General features: G+C 33.5%; 1 protein-coding gene across 1 annotated transcript; it reads left to right on the forward strand.

Moving 5' to 3' along the window:
• The first annotated feature begins 594 nt into the window (after nucleotides 1-594).
• Nucleotides 595-1224, forward strand: LOC145105260 (uncharacterized). Its single transcript, XM_079042389.1, has one exon. It carries the CDS (start codon nucleotides 595-597, stop codon nucleotides 1222-1224), a length of 630 nt encoding a protein of 209 aa, XP_078898515.1.
• Nucleotides 1225-18933: the final 17709 nt, after the last annotated feature.

An 18933-nucleotide genomic window follows, 5' to 3' on the forward strand; every position in this document is an offset into this window, starting at 1 on the left:
ATGGACCCAACCCATTATTGAGTATCTCCAAAATGGCACGATTCCGGCAAAAGAAAAAAGCAAATGAGCATTCAGAACAAGAGACTCAAGATTCATATTAATCCGAGGTAAACTCTATAAAAAATCTATGGTAGATGCTTGGAAGATCTTGAAGCTACAGAAGTCTTGAAGGACATACATGAAGGAGATTGTGGCAATCACATCAGGGGTAGATCCTTATGCTTTAAAATACTAACAACAGGATACTACTGGCCAACCATGAAGAAAGATTTCGTTCTACATGCCTAAAAGTGTGATGCTTGCCAAAGACACAACAACATCCTACATCAAATGGCAGAACCTCTACATCCTATTATCTCCCCATGTCCATTCATGAAATGGGGGATGGACATAGTAGGAAAATTACCAGTGGCCCCAGGAGGAAAAGTCTTCATGCTGCTGATGACTGATTACTTCTCCAAATGGATCAAAGCTGAAGCCTTCGTTCAGGTAAGAGACAAAGAGGTAGTATCATTTATTAAACATAATATCTTGACCAGGTTCGGGATCCCGGCTGAAATCATATGGGACAATGGATAGCGATTTATAAGCAAAATGACAAGAGACTTTTGCACAAGCTGGGGAATCAAAATGATAATGTCCACTCCTGTTCATCCCCAAGCTAATGTTCAAGCGGAGTCTAGCAACAAAATCATAGTTAACAATTTGAAGAAAAGGCTGGACAAAAAGAAGGGAAGATTAGCAGAAGAGCTTCCTTTCGTTTTGTGGGTAGATATGACCACTTCCAAAGTAGCCATATGTCAGACCCCCTATTATTTGGTGTTTGGGACAGAAGTAGTAATCCCTACTGAAGTAGTGATCCCGACGGCAAGATACTTACTGCAAGACCAAGAGAATAACAACAGGATCCTAGTGCATGATCTTGACACTATTGATGAACTCAGAGATCTTGCTAGAATACACATGGCTTCCCATCAACAAATGATCACCAAGGCTTACAATAAAAACGTAAAAGTCAGAAGGTTTCAAATATGGGACTTGGTATTGAGGAAAACATTCCAAAACACCAAAGATCCCAGTGCAGGTAAATTGCCTCCCAAATGGGAAGGACCGTATCTTATAGATGATGAAGCAGGGAAAGGATCATATTGGCTAGCAACACTCGAAGGAGACGTTCTATTAAGATCCTGGAATGCTATACACCTTAAAGAATACTACATGTAAGTAGGGTCGACTGATCCACGACAAAACCAAGGTACACATGTTCTTTACCCTAAAAATTTTGTTGTTACTTATTTTCTCCTCGAATACATTACTGACTTAAGCATCGGAGGGGTGTTAGCCAGAATAACGCCCACTCCTAGCTAACGTTTGCCATGCAGAACAACACACAACTAAGGATCTCCGTAAGCTATGATCCTAGAACATGAAGGACCCTCGGGGTCGAAGATCCTGAAATCCAAGGATCCCCCGGATCTCATAATACAAGGATCCTCGAGGATGAAAATCTCGAAACATGAGGATCTTGACATACGAAGATCTCAGTATCTTAACACTTGAGATGCCACGGTGTAATCTTTAGACTATCATATACATAATCTGGAGACCTGTCATCTCTCCTATGCTTAAGGGTACTTAATCCCTTCTAAGGTTTAAAGAGCTAATTACCTATTTCACACGAACTAAGGTTTATACACCTCGCTTGGACGCACGGTATCCAACTATGGGAAATGGATAAGGGGATCATTTCTCAATTCAGTGGCTTGGCAACCCTCTTATCTTTGAACATAATTTGAGATACTTAAGGTTTATAACATTTTCATGTTATCAAAAATCGGGATCCTACCCCAGTAATTACTCAAGGTTTATAACATTTTCATGTTATCAAAGATTGGGATCTTGCCCCAAAAATTACATAAGATCTATAACATCTTCATGTTATCACACGTTGGGAATTTTCCCCAGAGAACACAATCTAATTGTAACATTTTCATGTTATTATAAGTAAGGATCTCTCCCATGAATTATATCACAAGTTGAGATCCTCCCCAGAATTTAACATTAACGTGTTATCTATTGAATCTATGGTATTACACAAGAATTTTGTCAAAGTCCATAACCTAAACAGGTTATCCTAAGGAGAAATTTTCCACATGCGACCTGAGATCCTTATCTTTAAGGATCTGTGACAATAAGGATCCTTACCCTTAAGAATCCTCATTGACCTTCATTGGTAAAGAACCTCATTCTCTGTAGTGAACCAAAGTTCTCTCCTAAATTAGAATTTATCCTCAGTAAATTCTAAAATTCAAAGACTTATGAAGCTTAAAGAAACACTTGAAGACAACCAGGTTCCATCTTTCCTTGATTTTAACTTTGAAACTTTAAGTAAAATCAAGGATCTTAAATTTTCCAGGACCCTAAATCAATCACTGATTTATGAACTTTCATCTTTTAAATTGATATCTTTAAAGTAGTTTTAAAGATTACGAGTTAATAATCAAACTTATAAAGAAACTTTTAAATTACTTAAAAAGTCAGTTCTTGTTTCAATCCTTATCAAATCGTTTCGTCTTAAAAATTATCCACTGTTTTTAGGATCCTAACTATGCAAAGATCTTAGTATTGTATTATGCAGGAAACGTAGAAATACAAAAGAAAGATTAGCCATTATATTCAATATAAAAAGGCTTACAGCCCTACAGGAGTCGAATGGTTACATCAAAAACTACCCTAGTCACCTAAAAAAGGCCTAGACCTTAGCCTGGTCATCATCGGCCTTCTTCTCCCCTCCGTCAGTAAGCTGCAGTACAGGATCCTGGCTGGTGGTAGCAAGCTTTCCAGTCATCTTGGTCAGTGCCTCGCGCCAAGCGTCCACGTCCCATGAACCTGCATTTTTAAGATCCTCCGCAAGACGGATCTTCGCCTCCTAAACAACCACTGCAGCGCTGACCTTCGCGTCGGAGATCACCTCCTCCATCCAGTGTACATACTCATCCTCTCTCTCAGCCTTCTCCTTGATGAGCAGCTCCACTCTCTTCAGAAGATCCTCATTGGTCGCCTTCCACATCCTCTCCTATCCTTGAAGGGCTTCTTCAGCCCTCTCCGCCCGGATCCTTACATCAGCGGAAACATGATCAGAGACCAATAACGAATGTATAACGAGTCAGAAAAAAATGAAAAATAGAGCAAGAATGAAGTCAACACTTACAGCTTGGAAGAAAGAGACCAACTTCTTGAGTGCTTCCTCAGCTCCGAGGCTCTCCAAAGATAAACCTGTGGACTCAACATTTTTCCTTTTCTGGGATCCCGGATTCTTCACTGTCAAGTCCATGGTTGATCTTTTAGGAGGAAGAGAGGACAAACTCTTCTGCTTCTTCACCACCAGCTGATCCCCTGACATGGCTGTATCAAGATCAGCAAGAGTGAAGCGAGCACTGGAGCGAGTGATTTTGGACCCTGTACATAGAAAAAAGATTATTAAGAATCTGCACCACAAACAGGAAAAAATTAAGGATTCTTACCTATCGACACAAGGTCAGTAGCGGATGAGCTTTCCTGCAGGATGGCTTGATCGAATCGGAAGGATCTCTCGGCTTTAGATAAGGCCAAGAACTTCTCAATCTTCTCTTCAGAATCCTCAGCGACGGGAACAAGTTCCCCGAACTTGAAGGCTGCAAAGAAACAAACAAAATAAGTATAAGATTCCAAGATCACAAGAAAAAGCATTGAAATCCTACCTTTCTTAACCCAATCTGTGGGTAAGAGATCCCCATTGGGAACAGAGTCATGTCTCACAAAGAGGTATCTCCCTTTCCAAGCTCCATCATTGTGCTTGGTTTTCAAGACTAGAGAAGATCTGAGGGTTTTGACCTTGAGGAGGAAACGAGAATTCCCAAAGGTTGTGAGATCGTATACGCAGGCCAATTCAGAAAGGCCTATGTCCAGACCTTTTGATTCATTTATCTGGTTGACCCGATATAGGATCCTCCATACAATTGGCATAGCCTGGATATACAAAATCCCAGTCGCCCGGCAAAGTTCAGAGACGATCCCGGGGAAAGGGTATCTCAAGCCCAAGGAGAAAGGGTACTCAGTAAAGCACACCCAAGTGGGAGAAACGAAATCAGACATAATGAGATGATCGAAGGGCCTGAAAACAACTTCGGGAGGAAAGGCTCCATTGAGTCTTAGAGACTCAATGTCATCATCGCCAAAAGAACATGTCTCCTCATAAGAGAGGATCCCTTGGTCGGTAAAATCATAGTCAGGAAGGGCCAAAATGCTTTTACGACAGACAGCCATTTTTCGACCCATGGTAGAAAGAATAAAAGCCTGGAAGAAAAAATTACCTTCTAATCGCAAGATATCACGAGAAAAGAAAAGAAGAATGGATAGAAGATTATGGAACTGATCACTCATATTTATATTGGACCAATGAATATGATTTGACTGTTAACGGCTAGTAAACTATCCGTTGGATTTCAAATTACCTAGTCGTTAAGGGTTAAAACTGAAAATTACTATTCTCTCTCCTTTTATCTATTTACTTTAAGTTATTCCTTTAATATTTACGAAACTAACTCCTATATTTTCAGGAATAACTTGGGGGCAATTGTTAGGGCCAGGATCCTTACAATATTTAGGATCCTCAAATATTCAGGATACTCAGCTACCTCAGGATCCCGTCTAATTACCATTAATATTTTTATTGATATTTATAACGGTTATATTTTGTCTATAACTAACACGTGTGTAGAAGTAGTCAAGGGAAGACTGATTCTCAACGAAGAATCATCTCAACTATGCTAAAGACCCGGAATACTTGGTCAAATAACATTCATGAAGCTGGTCATAGAGGATCCCGGAAATATCGGACATATTGTTGGCTAGTTTAGACAATAAATTGACACTTGTATTCTGCACACAACACACGGTTCTCTAGTCTAAGCTTACTCTATGAAAAATTTCACTTATTCTTACTAAGAATTCACTGTAATCATCATTTTATATCAATAAAATCATCAAGGCATGTGATCATTATCAACTCCCAAAGTTTTATATCGGAGATCCTAGCAAGGATCAAGGGCTTTCCTTGTAAACCATTGTGTCACTTTCTTTTATCATTCGCCATTACACTAATCTAAACATCACAACCTCTCATTCAAATTGGTTGATTAATACTTGTGTAGTTTTTTGACCAAAACAACTATGATGCTCAAGATACTTCTAACATCATACTAGGAATAGTTATTCCTGACTTCCTGGAACTTTTGGATAATTTAGATGTATATCTGATGATATAACAGGTTAAGCAAATATTCCAACAATACAATGATATTTTGTTTTAAGGCAGTTCAAACAATGGAATAATACAAGGCTGAAAAGTGTCACCCTATGTGATCTAAGAGGCTCATAGTTTATGGACTAAGAACCTTTAGGCCCAAGAAATACAATAAGAACCATATATATAGATCATGTTTCTGTTGTGGAGAAACAGGAAACTAGAAGAGGAATTGTCCCTCTTATCTGAGAAGAAATTCTGGAGAGACTAGTACTTCAGTTATATACTAGATAGAACTCTTACTTTTCATATAACACTCAAGTACTTGGTACTTAATGTTTATATAACATTTGAAAATGGCTTGTAGATATTTACAGAAGAGTAACCGGCTGAGCACAAGCAAGTTGGAACTGCACTCTCAGAGTTGAGTTTATTATGCTTAGAACATAGTGTACTTGTGTTGTAAAATAATGTTTGTTTTGGAACAATGTATGTTTTAATTTAGCATGTCTAAATATATGTCCCAATTAATTTGTGAATGATTGAATACTTACTAAAATCATTTTTCATAATGATCACCTTCATATTCGGAAATGATTAACATTTTGATTATGAGACTAGATCAATTAATAATAATTATAAAGTAAATATCAATGTTTTATAAATAACACGTTATATTTGAAGGAAAAATAATGTAGTTTATTTGACATATGTAAATCTTATTTATATATAAAATATTCCTAAAGATATTTTCACTATGTTGTAGAGAAAATAAAATATTAAGGGACTATATACTATGATATATGACTTCCTTTCTAATGAATGTCTAAGATTTAGCAGAAGATACCAAATCAACTTTATAAATAACTATAGTAGTTATAAATTATATTTTACATTTTAAAACATAATTGTGAAATCTTTGTTGAATGTATCAAATATAAAAAGTTGAGATACAATCCAGTAACACCATCAGTAGAAATAAAGGATGAATTAAAACATACTGTATAAACTTACTGTATAAACTTTACTTTCTAATCAGTAGAAATATACTCCTTTTATTTCTTTGGGATACCACCTAGATCACTATCACTTGTACTTTGAGTACAAATACCAACTAAAGAGTGGATAAAACATTTTCTTTATAAGATTTTGTAAGGAGAGGCTCTATCCCTATCTTATTTAATGTTTTCTGGATTTGAAGCCTATGTTAGGCTAAAGCTTCTAAAACCAAATCTACTAATTACAAATTTGTTGAATACTCTAAAGGTTTGTTTAGACTATTATATACAAACCTGCTAAGAATAAGTTGTCTTATTCCTCTGAAATATGAGTTAGTAGAAAGCAATATTCTAATGACAAAGCAAGTGGGAGGCATGTGGAATTTAAAGTTGCTCAAGAACCATATCCTGATGTAGTAGTAGTTGGCATTGGTTTCAACAAGGGATTGTTGAACTTGAATAACAGTTATTCATAAACACAAATTATTCGCATTAATAGTAGAAATCATCTATGACTTGAGAAATATGGAATCTCTCATTAATGAGTTTACTTGATGGTTTCTGGCAAATCCATCAACTGCCAAAATGTTATATCAGATCTCGAATCTAATAAATGACTAAGAGTCATGAACACTGAGATCTAATCCATGTTTAATAATCAAGTATGGGCTTGATTAATCTTCCTTCCTATAGCAAGGTTAAAAGGAGTAAGTGATTCCTTTAGAAAGAATACATACATGGATATCATACATAGTTACAAAAGCTTGTTATAAAATGATTTTTTATCATACCCATGTCATTGACTATGATCAAACCTTTTTCACAAGTGGCTATGATTAGATCAACAAGGATATTGTTTACCATAACTACATATTCTTAATATGAGATATGACAAATAAATTTCAAGACAAACCACTTTTCTTAATAGACACCTAATTTAAGATGTCTATATAGCATAGCCTGGAGGTTTTCTTAATCCATGTTATCCTAACAGAATGTATAAAGTTTAAGATCCACTTCTGGATATAGAGCAAATATCTCAAGGTTAGAATCATCATTTTAATATGAAAAAATTAGAAGGTTCTTTTATATCAAAATGAAGAGAACATGTATGTTTACTAAGAACTAATGGGAGCATAGTGATATTCCTAATCTTGTATGAATGAGGCATACTTAATCATGAGAAATTACATTTAGACTTATCAAGTCTTTTTCGCTCGCCTTGAGTCGAAAAGTATTTCTAAGATGAAAGACTTAGGAAATACAAGATACATTCTTGGAATGTAAAATCTATAGAGATAGATGAAGATGAATGCTAAAGTTTTAAATTCTTATTAATATGTTGACAATATCTTGAAGGAAATCAAGATACAATATTCCTTTGGAGGACTCTTGGAATTGCCACATGGCATCATTTTGAGCTTGATGCAAAAGGACCTAGCGCATAGGCCTGATCTAGATAAAATGATTTATATTCTATTTGCTTGGAAAATGAATCCATTATTTATGTCATATTATGCACAAGACTATGTATATGATTATGTTATGAACATATTATAAGATACCAATTAGATACATGGGTAAGTCACTTGATGACTGTGAGGACATTCTAAGGTACTTAAGAAGAACTAAAAGAATGTATATGAGATAATATGTTTAGAAGAAGAACTTATGTAAAGAGCTACACAAGATGTTATCTTCAAAAAAGATATAGATAATTATGAATCATAGTTGGATTATGACTTCATTATGAATGAAGAGTAAGTTTTGATGGAACGAGATCCAAACAAAAATAACTGCACAGTCTACTACAAAACACTGCTACTTTAGAAGTTGTGATCAAATATGATTGTATAAATGAGTTTACTGAAAAACTAAGTTATATCCTTCCATTCATGGGTAACCTAGATATCTTATGTGGTTTCGATAGTATACTTAATCAATCTAAGAGATTGTATATCACATAAGAGTACCTATCATATTCTCCAAGATATTTAACTATACTAAGAATAAAGTCAAATATACAGATGATAGTATTCACAGAATTCACACAAATTAAATTTATTCAGACTATTAATAAAGTTCATCTCATAAGCTAAGTATGAATGGTCACACTTCAGCTATCAGACTTCATTATTCTAGAAATGGTATTTTGATTTGGATTTAGTATTTGGATATCAGAACATTGTAACAGCAACTATTATAAAATGTTATTGATATATTGGGATATGATCATCACTTTAATGCTTGTTGTGTTCTATATTAACATTTTTAATCCATGACAATATTATTATTCTAAAAGTTCATAGTCGATTATAATTGTGGGAGAAGCTATAAAATAAGACTAATATGAATTGGATTGGTCGAATCTCACCGAATGAAAGTAGGCAGGTGGTTGTAACCAAGATTCATAGGTGCTTGTCAAAGAACTGGTATTGAACTGACCCGCATCAATATCACCTCATAGATCGCTATCATGAGTGATACTTGATAAAAGGTACTATCTTTGTGTCCTTAACACCTTAAATACATAGTGGGTCTTAATTTTATGGAGTGTTATGCTTTGATATGGTCAAATACCGATCCTTAAACGAGTCGTTATAAAATCCATTTCCAAGTATGGTGTGAACTATGCAAGAAGCTTATGTAATTAATATGGGATTTTTTGCTCTCATGTGTTGAGAGTTAGACATCTAAGGCGCCTTACCAAAAGTTGAACACCTAATGAGATTGTTTGTGATCTTATCTCATGTTCAACATGATGTTTGTGATAAAGGAATAACTTGTAACTTACCTTATAGACTAATTGAAGATTTAAGATTCTGGGAAATTGGATGTTGATAGACTGACACAAAGCCATATATTACCAGGGGCAGTAAAATATTGTTAGTCGTTCACCACTGTCTATATCATTCTATAATGAGTCTTGTGCAACTGGGAGATTGAAAAATCTATATGCCCAAGAGTCATTACAAAATGATATTTCTAGATAATATATGATCATAAAGAGTCACACTAACAATAACTTGATACAATTGATTATTTATTAGAATTTGATTTTAAGAAATATTCAGTAAACTCTTATAATAAATTGGAAATTATTTATTTCTAGGAAATAATATTTTTTATTAGCAAGTAACATAAAATATAATATGGTATAATTTATTAAGTCATGTATATTATTTTGGACTAGAATTACTTTTGTCTTTTTTCCAAAAGCCAAAGTTGATATTTTATAAAAGAGTTTACAAAATTTATAAACTTTTTGTCCTTTTTTTCTACTCGTGGACGAAAATAATGGAGGGAATAAAAGTCATGGTCTTTCTATTAGTTTAATCAAAAGTAAGGGCATTACTTCAAGCATGGGGAACATTATACTATAGGTTCATAGGTTATCTTAGAGGCTTAAGACCCATTGTGTAAAGATTAGACTTTATGAAGCTTGCACTCTTCCTCTCTTGTTTTTTGTTCCAAAAACTATAACATCCTTAGAGGATGTATGTTCTCTCCCTTTTGTTCATCACATGAATAATACTTGTTTCTTAATTCTCTCTTTAAGTTCTTATTTTGATATGAACTTAAAGCTTAAGAGCTTAAAAGTTTAAGGACTAACATCTACATCAAGTTGAAACATTGTTGGTGTTCACAAAGGAAAGAGTTCTACTCCAAATTCTACATCAACATTCAAGCCTCTCATGAGGATTCAAATGCTAAAGAGGTTGTTATGTTCTTACTTCTTCTCTGGTTGATGTTTTTCTTTCCAAATTTTGCAAGAAGATCATTGGTGGGATAAACTAGTTTTAAGTTTATTCAAAATTTCTTAGTCTCTTGTTGCTACATCTTGAGTTTTTGAAAGTGATTTTTGAATAAAAACCCAAGAGATTTTCAAGAATCACTTTCCTTTTTGAGCTCTGGCTAACTGTACACTTTGTATCTCATTTACCTTTTATTATATTTTTTTTCAAAAACATTTGTAAAAATCCTCATAACCTTGGTCTCACGAACCACATAAACACCAAAAAGAGGCGAAACCTCATTCTACAAGTCAACCCTAAAGTTTGACTCAAAGTCAAACTTGGTCAAAAGGTCTAAAATGTAAACAAAAAAACAAAAAATAAAAACAAAACAAAAAATAAAAAATATTAAAAGTCAGAGGCGCCCAACGTCCAACCAGAGCGCATCACGTCCAGAAAATGACAAAACAGTCAGGGTTTCAGCTCAAATCAGGTGCACCTAAGAAATAATCAGAAGCGTCCCCAAGCCCATAAAAGACGCGTCACATTTATCCAGATTCAACAAGTATTTTCGACTTAATCTATTAAGTTCAAGCCTCTAGCTTTTAGATCTGGATCTAAATAATGTCTAAATGGATAAAGTTTCCAACTTTATCCATTTGAATGCCCCAAACCAACTAAATCTAAAACCCTAGTTTCCAAAAAGTCCAAGAATGCACCTTTATTCATACATTGAGAAAAGAGCAGACAAGTGTGCACTCAAAGCTCCTCCAAAAGGTCATATATGAAGTAAAATGTGATTCTAAGATCATGGAGTTTTCCAAACTCCATAAATCAAGCCATAAAGGGACCAACACTTCATTAAAATGGACCAAAACAGCAATAACTCATAGATGCAAAGATGAAACACAAAAAACATGGATCTTTGTGACTTACAAAGGTCTAGAAGTGTAGAGAAGAAAGAGATCTTCAAGCTTCAAGCTTCAAGCTTCCAAGTACAACCTTTCTTGATTACTTCACCAAAACACCCAAGTAAGCACCAAAAGTGGATAAAATGAGAGAGGATGAGCTTAAATACCACAAAAAGAGGGTAAGGTTTCACAAGGGCCAATCTAGGATTGATGGAGGCTGAGAATGATCAAACCCTGGTATTTAATGTGCCTTAAATAGTCCTAAAAACCCTAATAAATCGTTCGGTCCATGGGATGGGTGCCCTGCGCCCTCAGATAAATTCTAGATTTTCATATTTCAGCGATTTAAGTAGTTAATCTTCATGCTTCGGTTCGTACTTCTACCTTTTCTTAGACTTTTAAACCAACACTCATATAAGGGAAACACACAATCAAAACTTGAGTGTTACATACGGGGCGTGATCTGAGAATTCGAGTCGAATTCATTTAATGGATCGCTCTATTCCCATTTTGGCTATGATCTCCTTGTCTGGCTAACAAGATCGGTGGGTCTGGAGTAGTGTGTGTTCGGATAAATTTGCGGTTGCCTTTGCGAGATATTTTATTGACAAATATGCTAATATTATCAAATTTTAAAAAGTTAAGACTAAAAATTTGAATTTGGCCAAACTATAGGGACCAAAACTGTAATTGACTCTAAATTAAAATAAAATCTACCCTAATAAGTGAAAATTATTTTGCCAAAATAAATGTCACATATCTTCTTTTCATTGCATTTGACACATGCTATTTTCTAAGATTTTATTATTTGCTTTTTTCCACTTGTTATTTTCTTATGTTTTTCATTTTCTTAAAATTTAAAATCCACTTTTTGATAAGAGTTTATATATGGTAGATACATTCATTCTATTAATCTTGAGAATAAATGCTCTAGCCGTTTCTTTTCTTTTTTTTAACAGCAAATAACTATATATCTCACCTATCTGTGATTGAACTCATGACCTCATAGTTGGTAGTTAGATTAGAACTCCCATGTTAGCCAAGTAGGCTAGTTCCAACTTGTGTTTCTTTCTTTAGTAAATGTTTATATATGGTTGGTACTAAATACATATTTCAAGGGACTAGCATTAAGCATTTTTAAGTCGTGTATGTAGGTAAATGTTTTTTTTATTTCAATATAAATTTATATTTACCTATATATACATATATTTTCCTATATTTTCTTAACTATACTTAAAAAAATACTAAGTATTTTACCTATCTATAATATCTTTTTTATATGTTATATGACAATTACATAGTATATATATTTATATTTTATACATATAATACATATAGAAACAACGAATAAAATATGAATTTACATTTTACTAAACTCAAGTCTTGTAAAGTGTGTAGTGATTAACAATATTTTTATATAGCCACACATTTAAATGTATATTGTCTCCATTTTAATAATTGAACATTTAAAATCTGATAATATTTTTTCATCATAGTTTTATTTTAGAATTTATTATTATTTTAAAGATACAAACATAATATGGATTCAAACGATCCTAAAGACAAATACAAATATAGAAACTTATATTTCGATAAAAGAAAATACAATGTTATGTCCACCAATCACCATGTATATAAGTCAATAGTTTTTTTATTAGTATACATTCAACTACTTATTTATTCATCGTTTCGTTTGTATTTATTTCGAAAGTTTATTTTAAAAAATGTTTAATGTTTACACCTTAATTTTCAGCATAATTTTTTAAATTATGTCAATATTTTTTTTATTAGTATATATTAAATTACTTACTTTATTCATTATTATATACTTTTTATTTATATAAAAGTATTATTTTAAAAATTACGTAATGCTTACAACTTTATAATAAATTTTTATTTTTAATAAACTCGTACATTACATGAGTTTTACACCTAATATGCTAATATTGTGAAATAAATATACTGCATAAAAGAAAATTATTGAAACAAGTTGTTAACTTTTATATTTATTCTGTTGTTATATTATGGGCCACCAGAGTCTTGCAGTGACTTTACCACCTAAATTTCACCTACTAAAATAAACGTACATCATTAATTATTAATAAATTATATTTATTATTGTTTATTAAAGAAGATGTATGATAAATTGATAATATCACCTAACGTTACAATAAAGTTAATTCATTGCATATGTCATAATGTATCTTACAATTTCAAATTTATTTTATTATTTTCTAAGTAGATTCTAATGAATCTTATCTTCATTTCCATGTTTTAATAAAAGAATATGTTTATTTTTCTTTTGTCATGTGTCATTCTATTAGGTATTCTAATTAATGTCATGCCTCTTATCAACCTATTGATTCTCTATTTTAAATTTTAAAATTTAAATTTCTCACTTTATGTATATTAAATTGATAACATTATAATAAAAATTAAAATAAAATTAATACAAATTATAAGGTCACGTATATATTTAAATCAACGATACAATTTTATATAAGTAAAAAAATATCCCTTAATTAATAACTTATTTAAAATAATTTATTAAAATAAATGATTGATAATTTTGAGTTTTTACTATGAAAATTTAATTAATTTTGTAACCGTGATTCTCACGGGATATAAACTAGTTAATTATTAATAAATAATATTTATTTATTATTATTATGGGTAAATGTCACTGTAGCACATCAAAGTTTCGTCAATTATCCGATTTGGTCACTAAAGTTATTTTTTTGCATTTGAGGCCATTAAAGTCTTGTTTTACCTATCAATTAAACCATTTTGCTTAAATTTAATAGGTTACCAGGTTACAAGGCCGATGTGGCACTTATAATTAGTTTATCTTTATTCTTTGTAAGCCATGTCATATATGCAACATAGATAAATAACAATATACTTTTAACTTTTTAAAATTTAGAGAAACCACCACCGTGGGTGTTATTGTTTTTACCGACATAACAAAAACCACCTTCATGAAACTGAAATCAATTTTGGTGCTCCTCAGTTAAATCAATAGTTGATTTGTGACATTGATTACACAGATCGATTAAAACAAGAAAACAAAGAACTAATATCGATTTGGTGGCAAGCAAGATATACTCCTCCGCCATCGACCTCTACAACCTCAAGCAAGATCGTGTTCCTCCGATACCATCTCGCCAACGAGATCCAAGCCGAAGAACTGGAATTCAAGGGTTAATCTGTGTTCTTGAACAAATACAAGCCCTAAAATACGATTTCATCTCACCACCACTTTCATCAACCTTCTAACATCACCATCGTCAACCTCACACCGTTGCCATCGTCCCACTAATCCAAGCCCTAACTCGATAGATAGTCGGTGAGAGAAGTTCTTCATGTCTTTCATCTTCCCCTGTTCCTTCACTGATCACGATGAACACCAAGTGTTCTTAATGTTTGTATGTGTAAGAAAGATTGGTCCAAAAACAAATGATTTCAGAGAAACAAACAAAATAATCCCCTGTCACTTACATGTGTACAAAGCCACCATCCTTGTCTCTCCATTACAACCTACCCCTCACCAACAGACCATCCTTATTTTCTCCATACCAGTCACCATCGCCATTATTGACCTCTAAATTTCGATAACGAGAAGAAGAAAAAGGGAATTTGATTCCTTGTTGCTGAGGATTCTCGCACATATACAAAAAAGTTGTGAAGAATACGTAATGAAGGAGGGTACCTGTGATCGATTGGAAACGAAGAAATGGGGGTGTCGTTCTTTGACTGAGACCTCTGATCGATTGATAGAAGGAGACAAAAGAGCAATTTTGATCGCTGTTTTGCTTGGGGTAAAGAATACGAATGCAGAAGAAGCACAATCGAGACGCAGAAGTAAGCACAATCACCGGTTGATTTTTGTGGTGGTGGGAACCAGGAAGAAGACGTACTGTTCTTCCTGGGTAAAGGGTGGGGCTTTTTTAATTTAGGGTTTTAAGGAGGGGAAAAAAGGCACATATTAAAAAAAATAACAATAAAGCCACAAAGGCTTAGTGTAACCAATGAAACCGGATAAAATCTGGATAATTCCCCTATTTAACAGGTAAAAACGAGTTTAATGGTCTATTGCGCAAAAAAATAACTTTAGTGACCAAATCAGATAATTGACAAAAACTTTGATGTGCTACAGTTACATTTTCCTTAAAGTTAATTCATTACCTGTGTTATAATGTATCTTAAAATTTCAAATTTATTTCATTATTTTCTAAATAGATTCAAATGAATCTTATTACATAATGTAACAAAGCCAAATTCATACCACATTACCACGTCGATAGGAAACAAAAGCCTAAAAACTTTTACAAGTCTGTATCGTATGTTACTAATTACTAAAAAATGTGTTGGCTAAAAAGACACCTCATTTTACCATATAGACACCCTAATTAAATTTTGAAATATTTTTATTGGTTAAAATTGCATTGTTTTTCGAAAAAATTGATTGTAAGTAGTTAACTATAGTTTGACTTTTTATAAAATTGTCAATGGGGTGTCTTATGAGCATCACCCAAAAAAAAGTATTAAGTCCGTCTGATCATTATTAGGTCAGTCTATCATTTGGTGCTTCAGATGTTTCAAATCTAATTATCGGTTTATTTATATTTTACCAAAATGTGTGGGAAATTAATTAACTTGTTTTCATTAAAAAGTACACAAAATAATTATTGTCTACAAGAAAATACAATAATTTTTAGAATTGTTTTAAGCAAATAAAAATTTTCTTGGTAAAAGTTATTTTGTTAAGACTATTTTTTTTAATATTTAATTAGGTATTTAACATTTAGTATATGTAGAAGTGATAAATCGAGTATAAGAATCAAAATCAGAGTAAAGATGAACACGAGAAGTAAATAAGGTTTGGTTTTAGCTCTCATTACTTCCAATGAACACGAGTACAAAATGAGAACAGAAAGTGGGAAAACTCTATTCTCTACTCTATGTTCAGCTCCTATTTATAGGAGACAGAAAGTACAAAAAATACTAAGGCTAGACATTAAAGCTTCGTAAAACAGATGCCTTAGTAAATACATAATGAACATACGAAAAAGACAATTACACAGACTTCGACATATTACAATATAATTCGACTCTACAATCTCCCCCTTTGTAATCATGTCGAAATTCTCAATTCCTGAGAATCTGTGCAGCAAAATGCATCATCCTTCGTATCTCAGAATACCATGTTATAATCTTCCTCAACTCCACTTTATCACCATCATTGTTCTTCTTGCAATTATTCATACGAACAATGAAGTTCGTATATTACGAAGTGGTATATCTTTCAATCTCTGAAGTCTGGAACAAAAACCTCTTAGCTTTGCCATTTTTGTCTTTTCCAGCAAATACCATTCCAAAAGGTTTTAAACAAATCTCCCCATCAGTATACTTCTTCAATTCAACTTGAGTCTTCGACAATTCCATTGCAACTTTCACTTCCTTTCCCATTGCTGATGCTAATTCCACATCAGTCAATGCTAGACAATCGTAGTAAATGTCTATGAAGATTTTAATATGTGCAAGACCAAGCCTCAAAACGTCTTTGTTAGTTCCCTGAAGTTGCGAAACCTCTATGTCTTTCAGAATTAATGCAACTTGAATTAGATCATTCAAGTTCATTAGTGGGAAATCGGCAACTGATAAATCACAAACTTGATTGTTCGCTCTTACAACATGATACCGAAAATTCTGTATCATATTCTCGAACATCACATCCTTCGTTATGCTGATTACTTTCTTGATTTTCACCAACGACCATATCTCTTTTGGTTCTTTTCCAACAACTGCATGAAACCTAAGTTTCATATTGATATACTCATCCTCATTGTCGAACTTCTCCACAATCTTGTATTGAGCCATGATAAACATCATTTCGTTTATTGGGAAATCAAGTTGACTCATATTTGTGTTAGTGATAGAGTAGCTTTTCTTTGGCTTCTTCTCAAAGGAATGCATGTGATTGTAAGAAACTCTTGCTTCAATATTCTCATAACTGTAAAGCTTCTTTGGATCTCCCTTTTCGATACCAGGAGGATCACTTTCACGAAGTCTCAGAATGCTTTGTATTTGCCTTTGTTTCTCCATTTCAGCTTCAACTTCGGCCTTTTTCTCTTCCTTTGATTTTTCAAGTACAATCACTTTTCCTTTATCTCTATCACCTTCTGAAACTTTTGGTTTTGACGAACTTGAACTCCCTCCTTCAGTTGTCGAATTAAACATAATCCCCTTCAGAATGGGTCTTGTTGTTGTCTTGATTACTTCGGTTGTATTTGTCTTTGGAACTATAGGAACTGTGACTTGAGTAGATACAGCTTTCGTTACTTCACCAGTAGTAGTAACAATATTCTCAATCTTTTTCGGCTTTTCCACCACTTTTGTAACTTTTGAAGGTTTGCTTTCTTGATTTTTCTTTTCTCCCCCTTGCACCCATGTGACAATAGGTGGGGCACCAGTTGGTAACATATGGGCAAACTTCGAAATAGGAGCCACAGCCTTCTGAATGGCTTGATCCAAAGAATGTAACTTCTGAGTTAAAAACTCAGGAGTTAAGAATGAAGTAGGAGCCGTCTTCGACACTAACTCTTTTAATTCTCCAAGCAGAACACCCATCTTTTCAAAATGTTGAGCATCAGCTTTATCCTTTGCATCAAACTTTTGAGTTAAAGCTTGATACCATTCAACTACTGTTCGGACAGCAGCTGCAATAGTGTCAACATTCGACTTGATTGTCGAATAATTTGTATTCAGCTCATTCAATTCTTTAGAAACCTCAACCTTCAGCTCCTCAAGCTTTCGATTTACATCTTCCCAAACTGTCTTGACATCCTTCATAAAAAGAACATGTCGTTCTTTTGTTGTCAAACGAAGATTGTTAAGTGCAGAATTGAACGAATCATTATGAGCTTTGACCCTCAATTCGTTGTTTTTATCCATAACATCCATTTGTTTTTGCATGCGAAGCTCCACAGCTTTGAGCATCACATCTAGTTCAATCCCAGACACTGAGTTCTTTGCACCGGAATCAGCCTATGATTGAAGAATTGCATTGTGTTTTCGATTGAGGATCTTGAACTGCTTACCATACATATGTTGGATAAGGTGTCTAAGTCCATAACTTATTTGGTATATACTTGACCCGACCCGACATGGTCCATTTGGGTTGCACTTCACCCAAACTGTTTATGGATAATTTTATGAGAATTGTATACTTACGATTTATTAATATATTATAAGTTATAATATATTAATATAAAGTCATGTTATTTAATTAGTTTTAATCTTGAATTAATTATGAATTAATTTAGTGATTAAAAGGAAGACTATTTAAATCATGGGCTATTATATTTATATGGTGTGGGCTAATACTCATTTGTTAATGGGCTAAGCTTATATGGAAGTCCATGGATGATCCATGGAGCTTTTAACCCATGGATCCTTGGAAAGGAAAATACATGGGTTATTAGGGTTTCACCCTAACCATGCACACTATATAAACAAGCTCATGTTGCATGAAATAACACCCTAGTGTGTGTGTAATAGTGGTGGCCGATTTCTAAGTGTTAGTATACTCTCTCATACATTTTCCAAGTTTGTGGTGATTTGTGATTTCCATTTGAGGCATTCACATTATTGGTGCTTGGCTCTCAAACTCCAAGGAATCAACAATCAACAAAAGGTATGTAATTCATCTAGTCCTTTTATGTTTAAAAGTACCCCATGCCATGCTAGATAGGTTATAAACCTTGGAAATTAATATTTTGCATGTACCTTAGACAAACATAGATCCAAGGTTTATTAGGGTTGCATGTACACTTAGGAAGTGTTAGAATGCTCAAAACCCAACAGTGGTATCAGAGCCTAGGCTTGTTTGCTTGATACTTGATGCAAAATGGTGATAAAAAGTCGATTTTTTGCTGTCTGACTGATGAACTCGCCGAGTCCATGGGGGGACTCGCCGAGTTCATGTGTAAACTCATCCTACTCGC

The sequence above is a fragment of the Lactuca virosa genome, chromosome 4, assembly GCF_052849685.1.
Source record: "Lactuca virosa cultivar CGN04683 chromosome 4, Lactuca_virosa_CGN04683_v6, whole genome shotgun sequence".
NCBI lineage: Eukaryota > Viridiplantae > Streptophyta > Magnoliopsida > Asterales > Asteraceae > Lactuca > Lactuca virosa.

Bases quoted from the DNA above. Each gene is read 5' to 3' on its own strand.
- LOC145105260 (XM_079042389.1), top strand. From the start codon at position 595: ATGACAAGAGACTTTTGCACAAGCTGGGGAATCAAAATGATAATGTCC.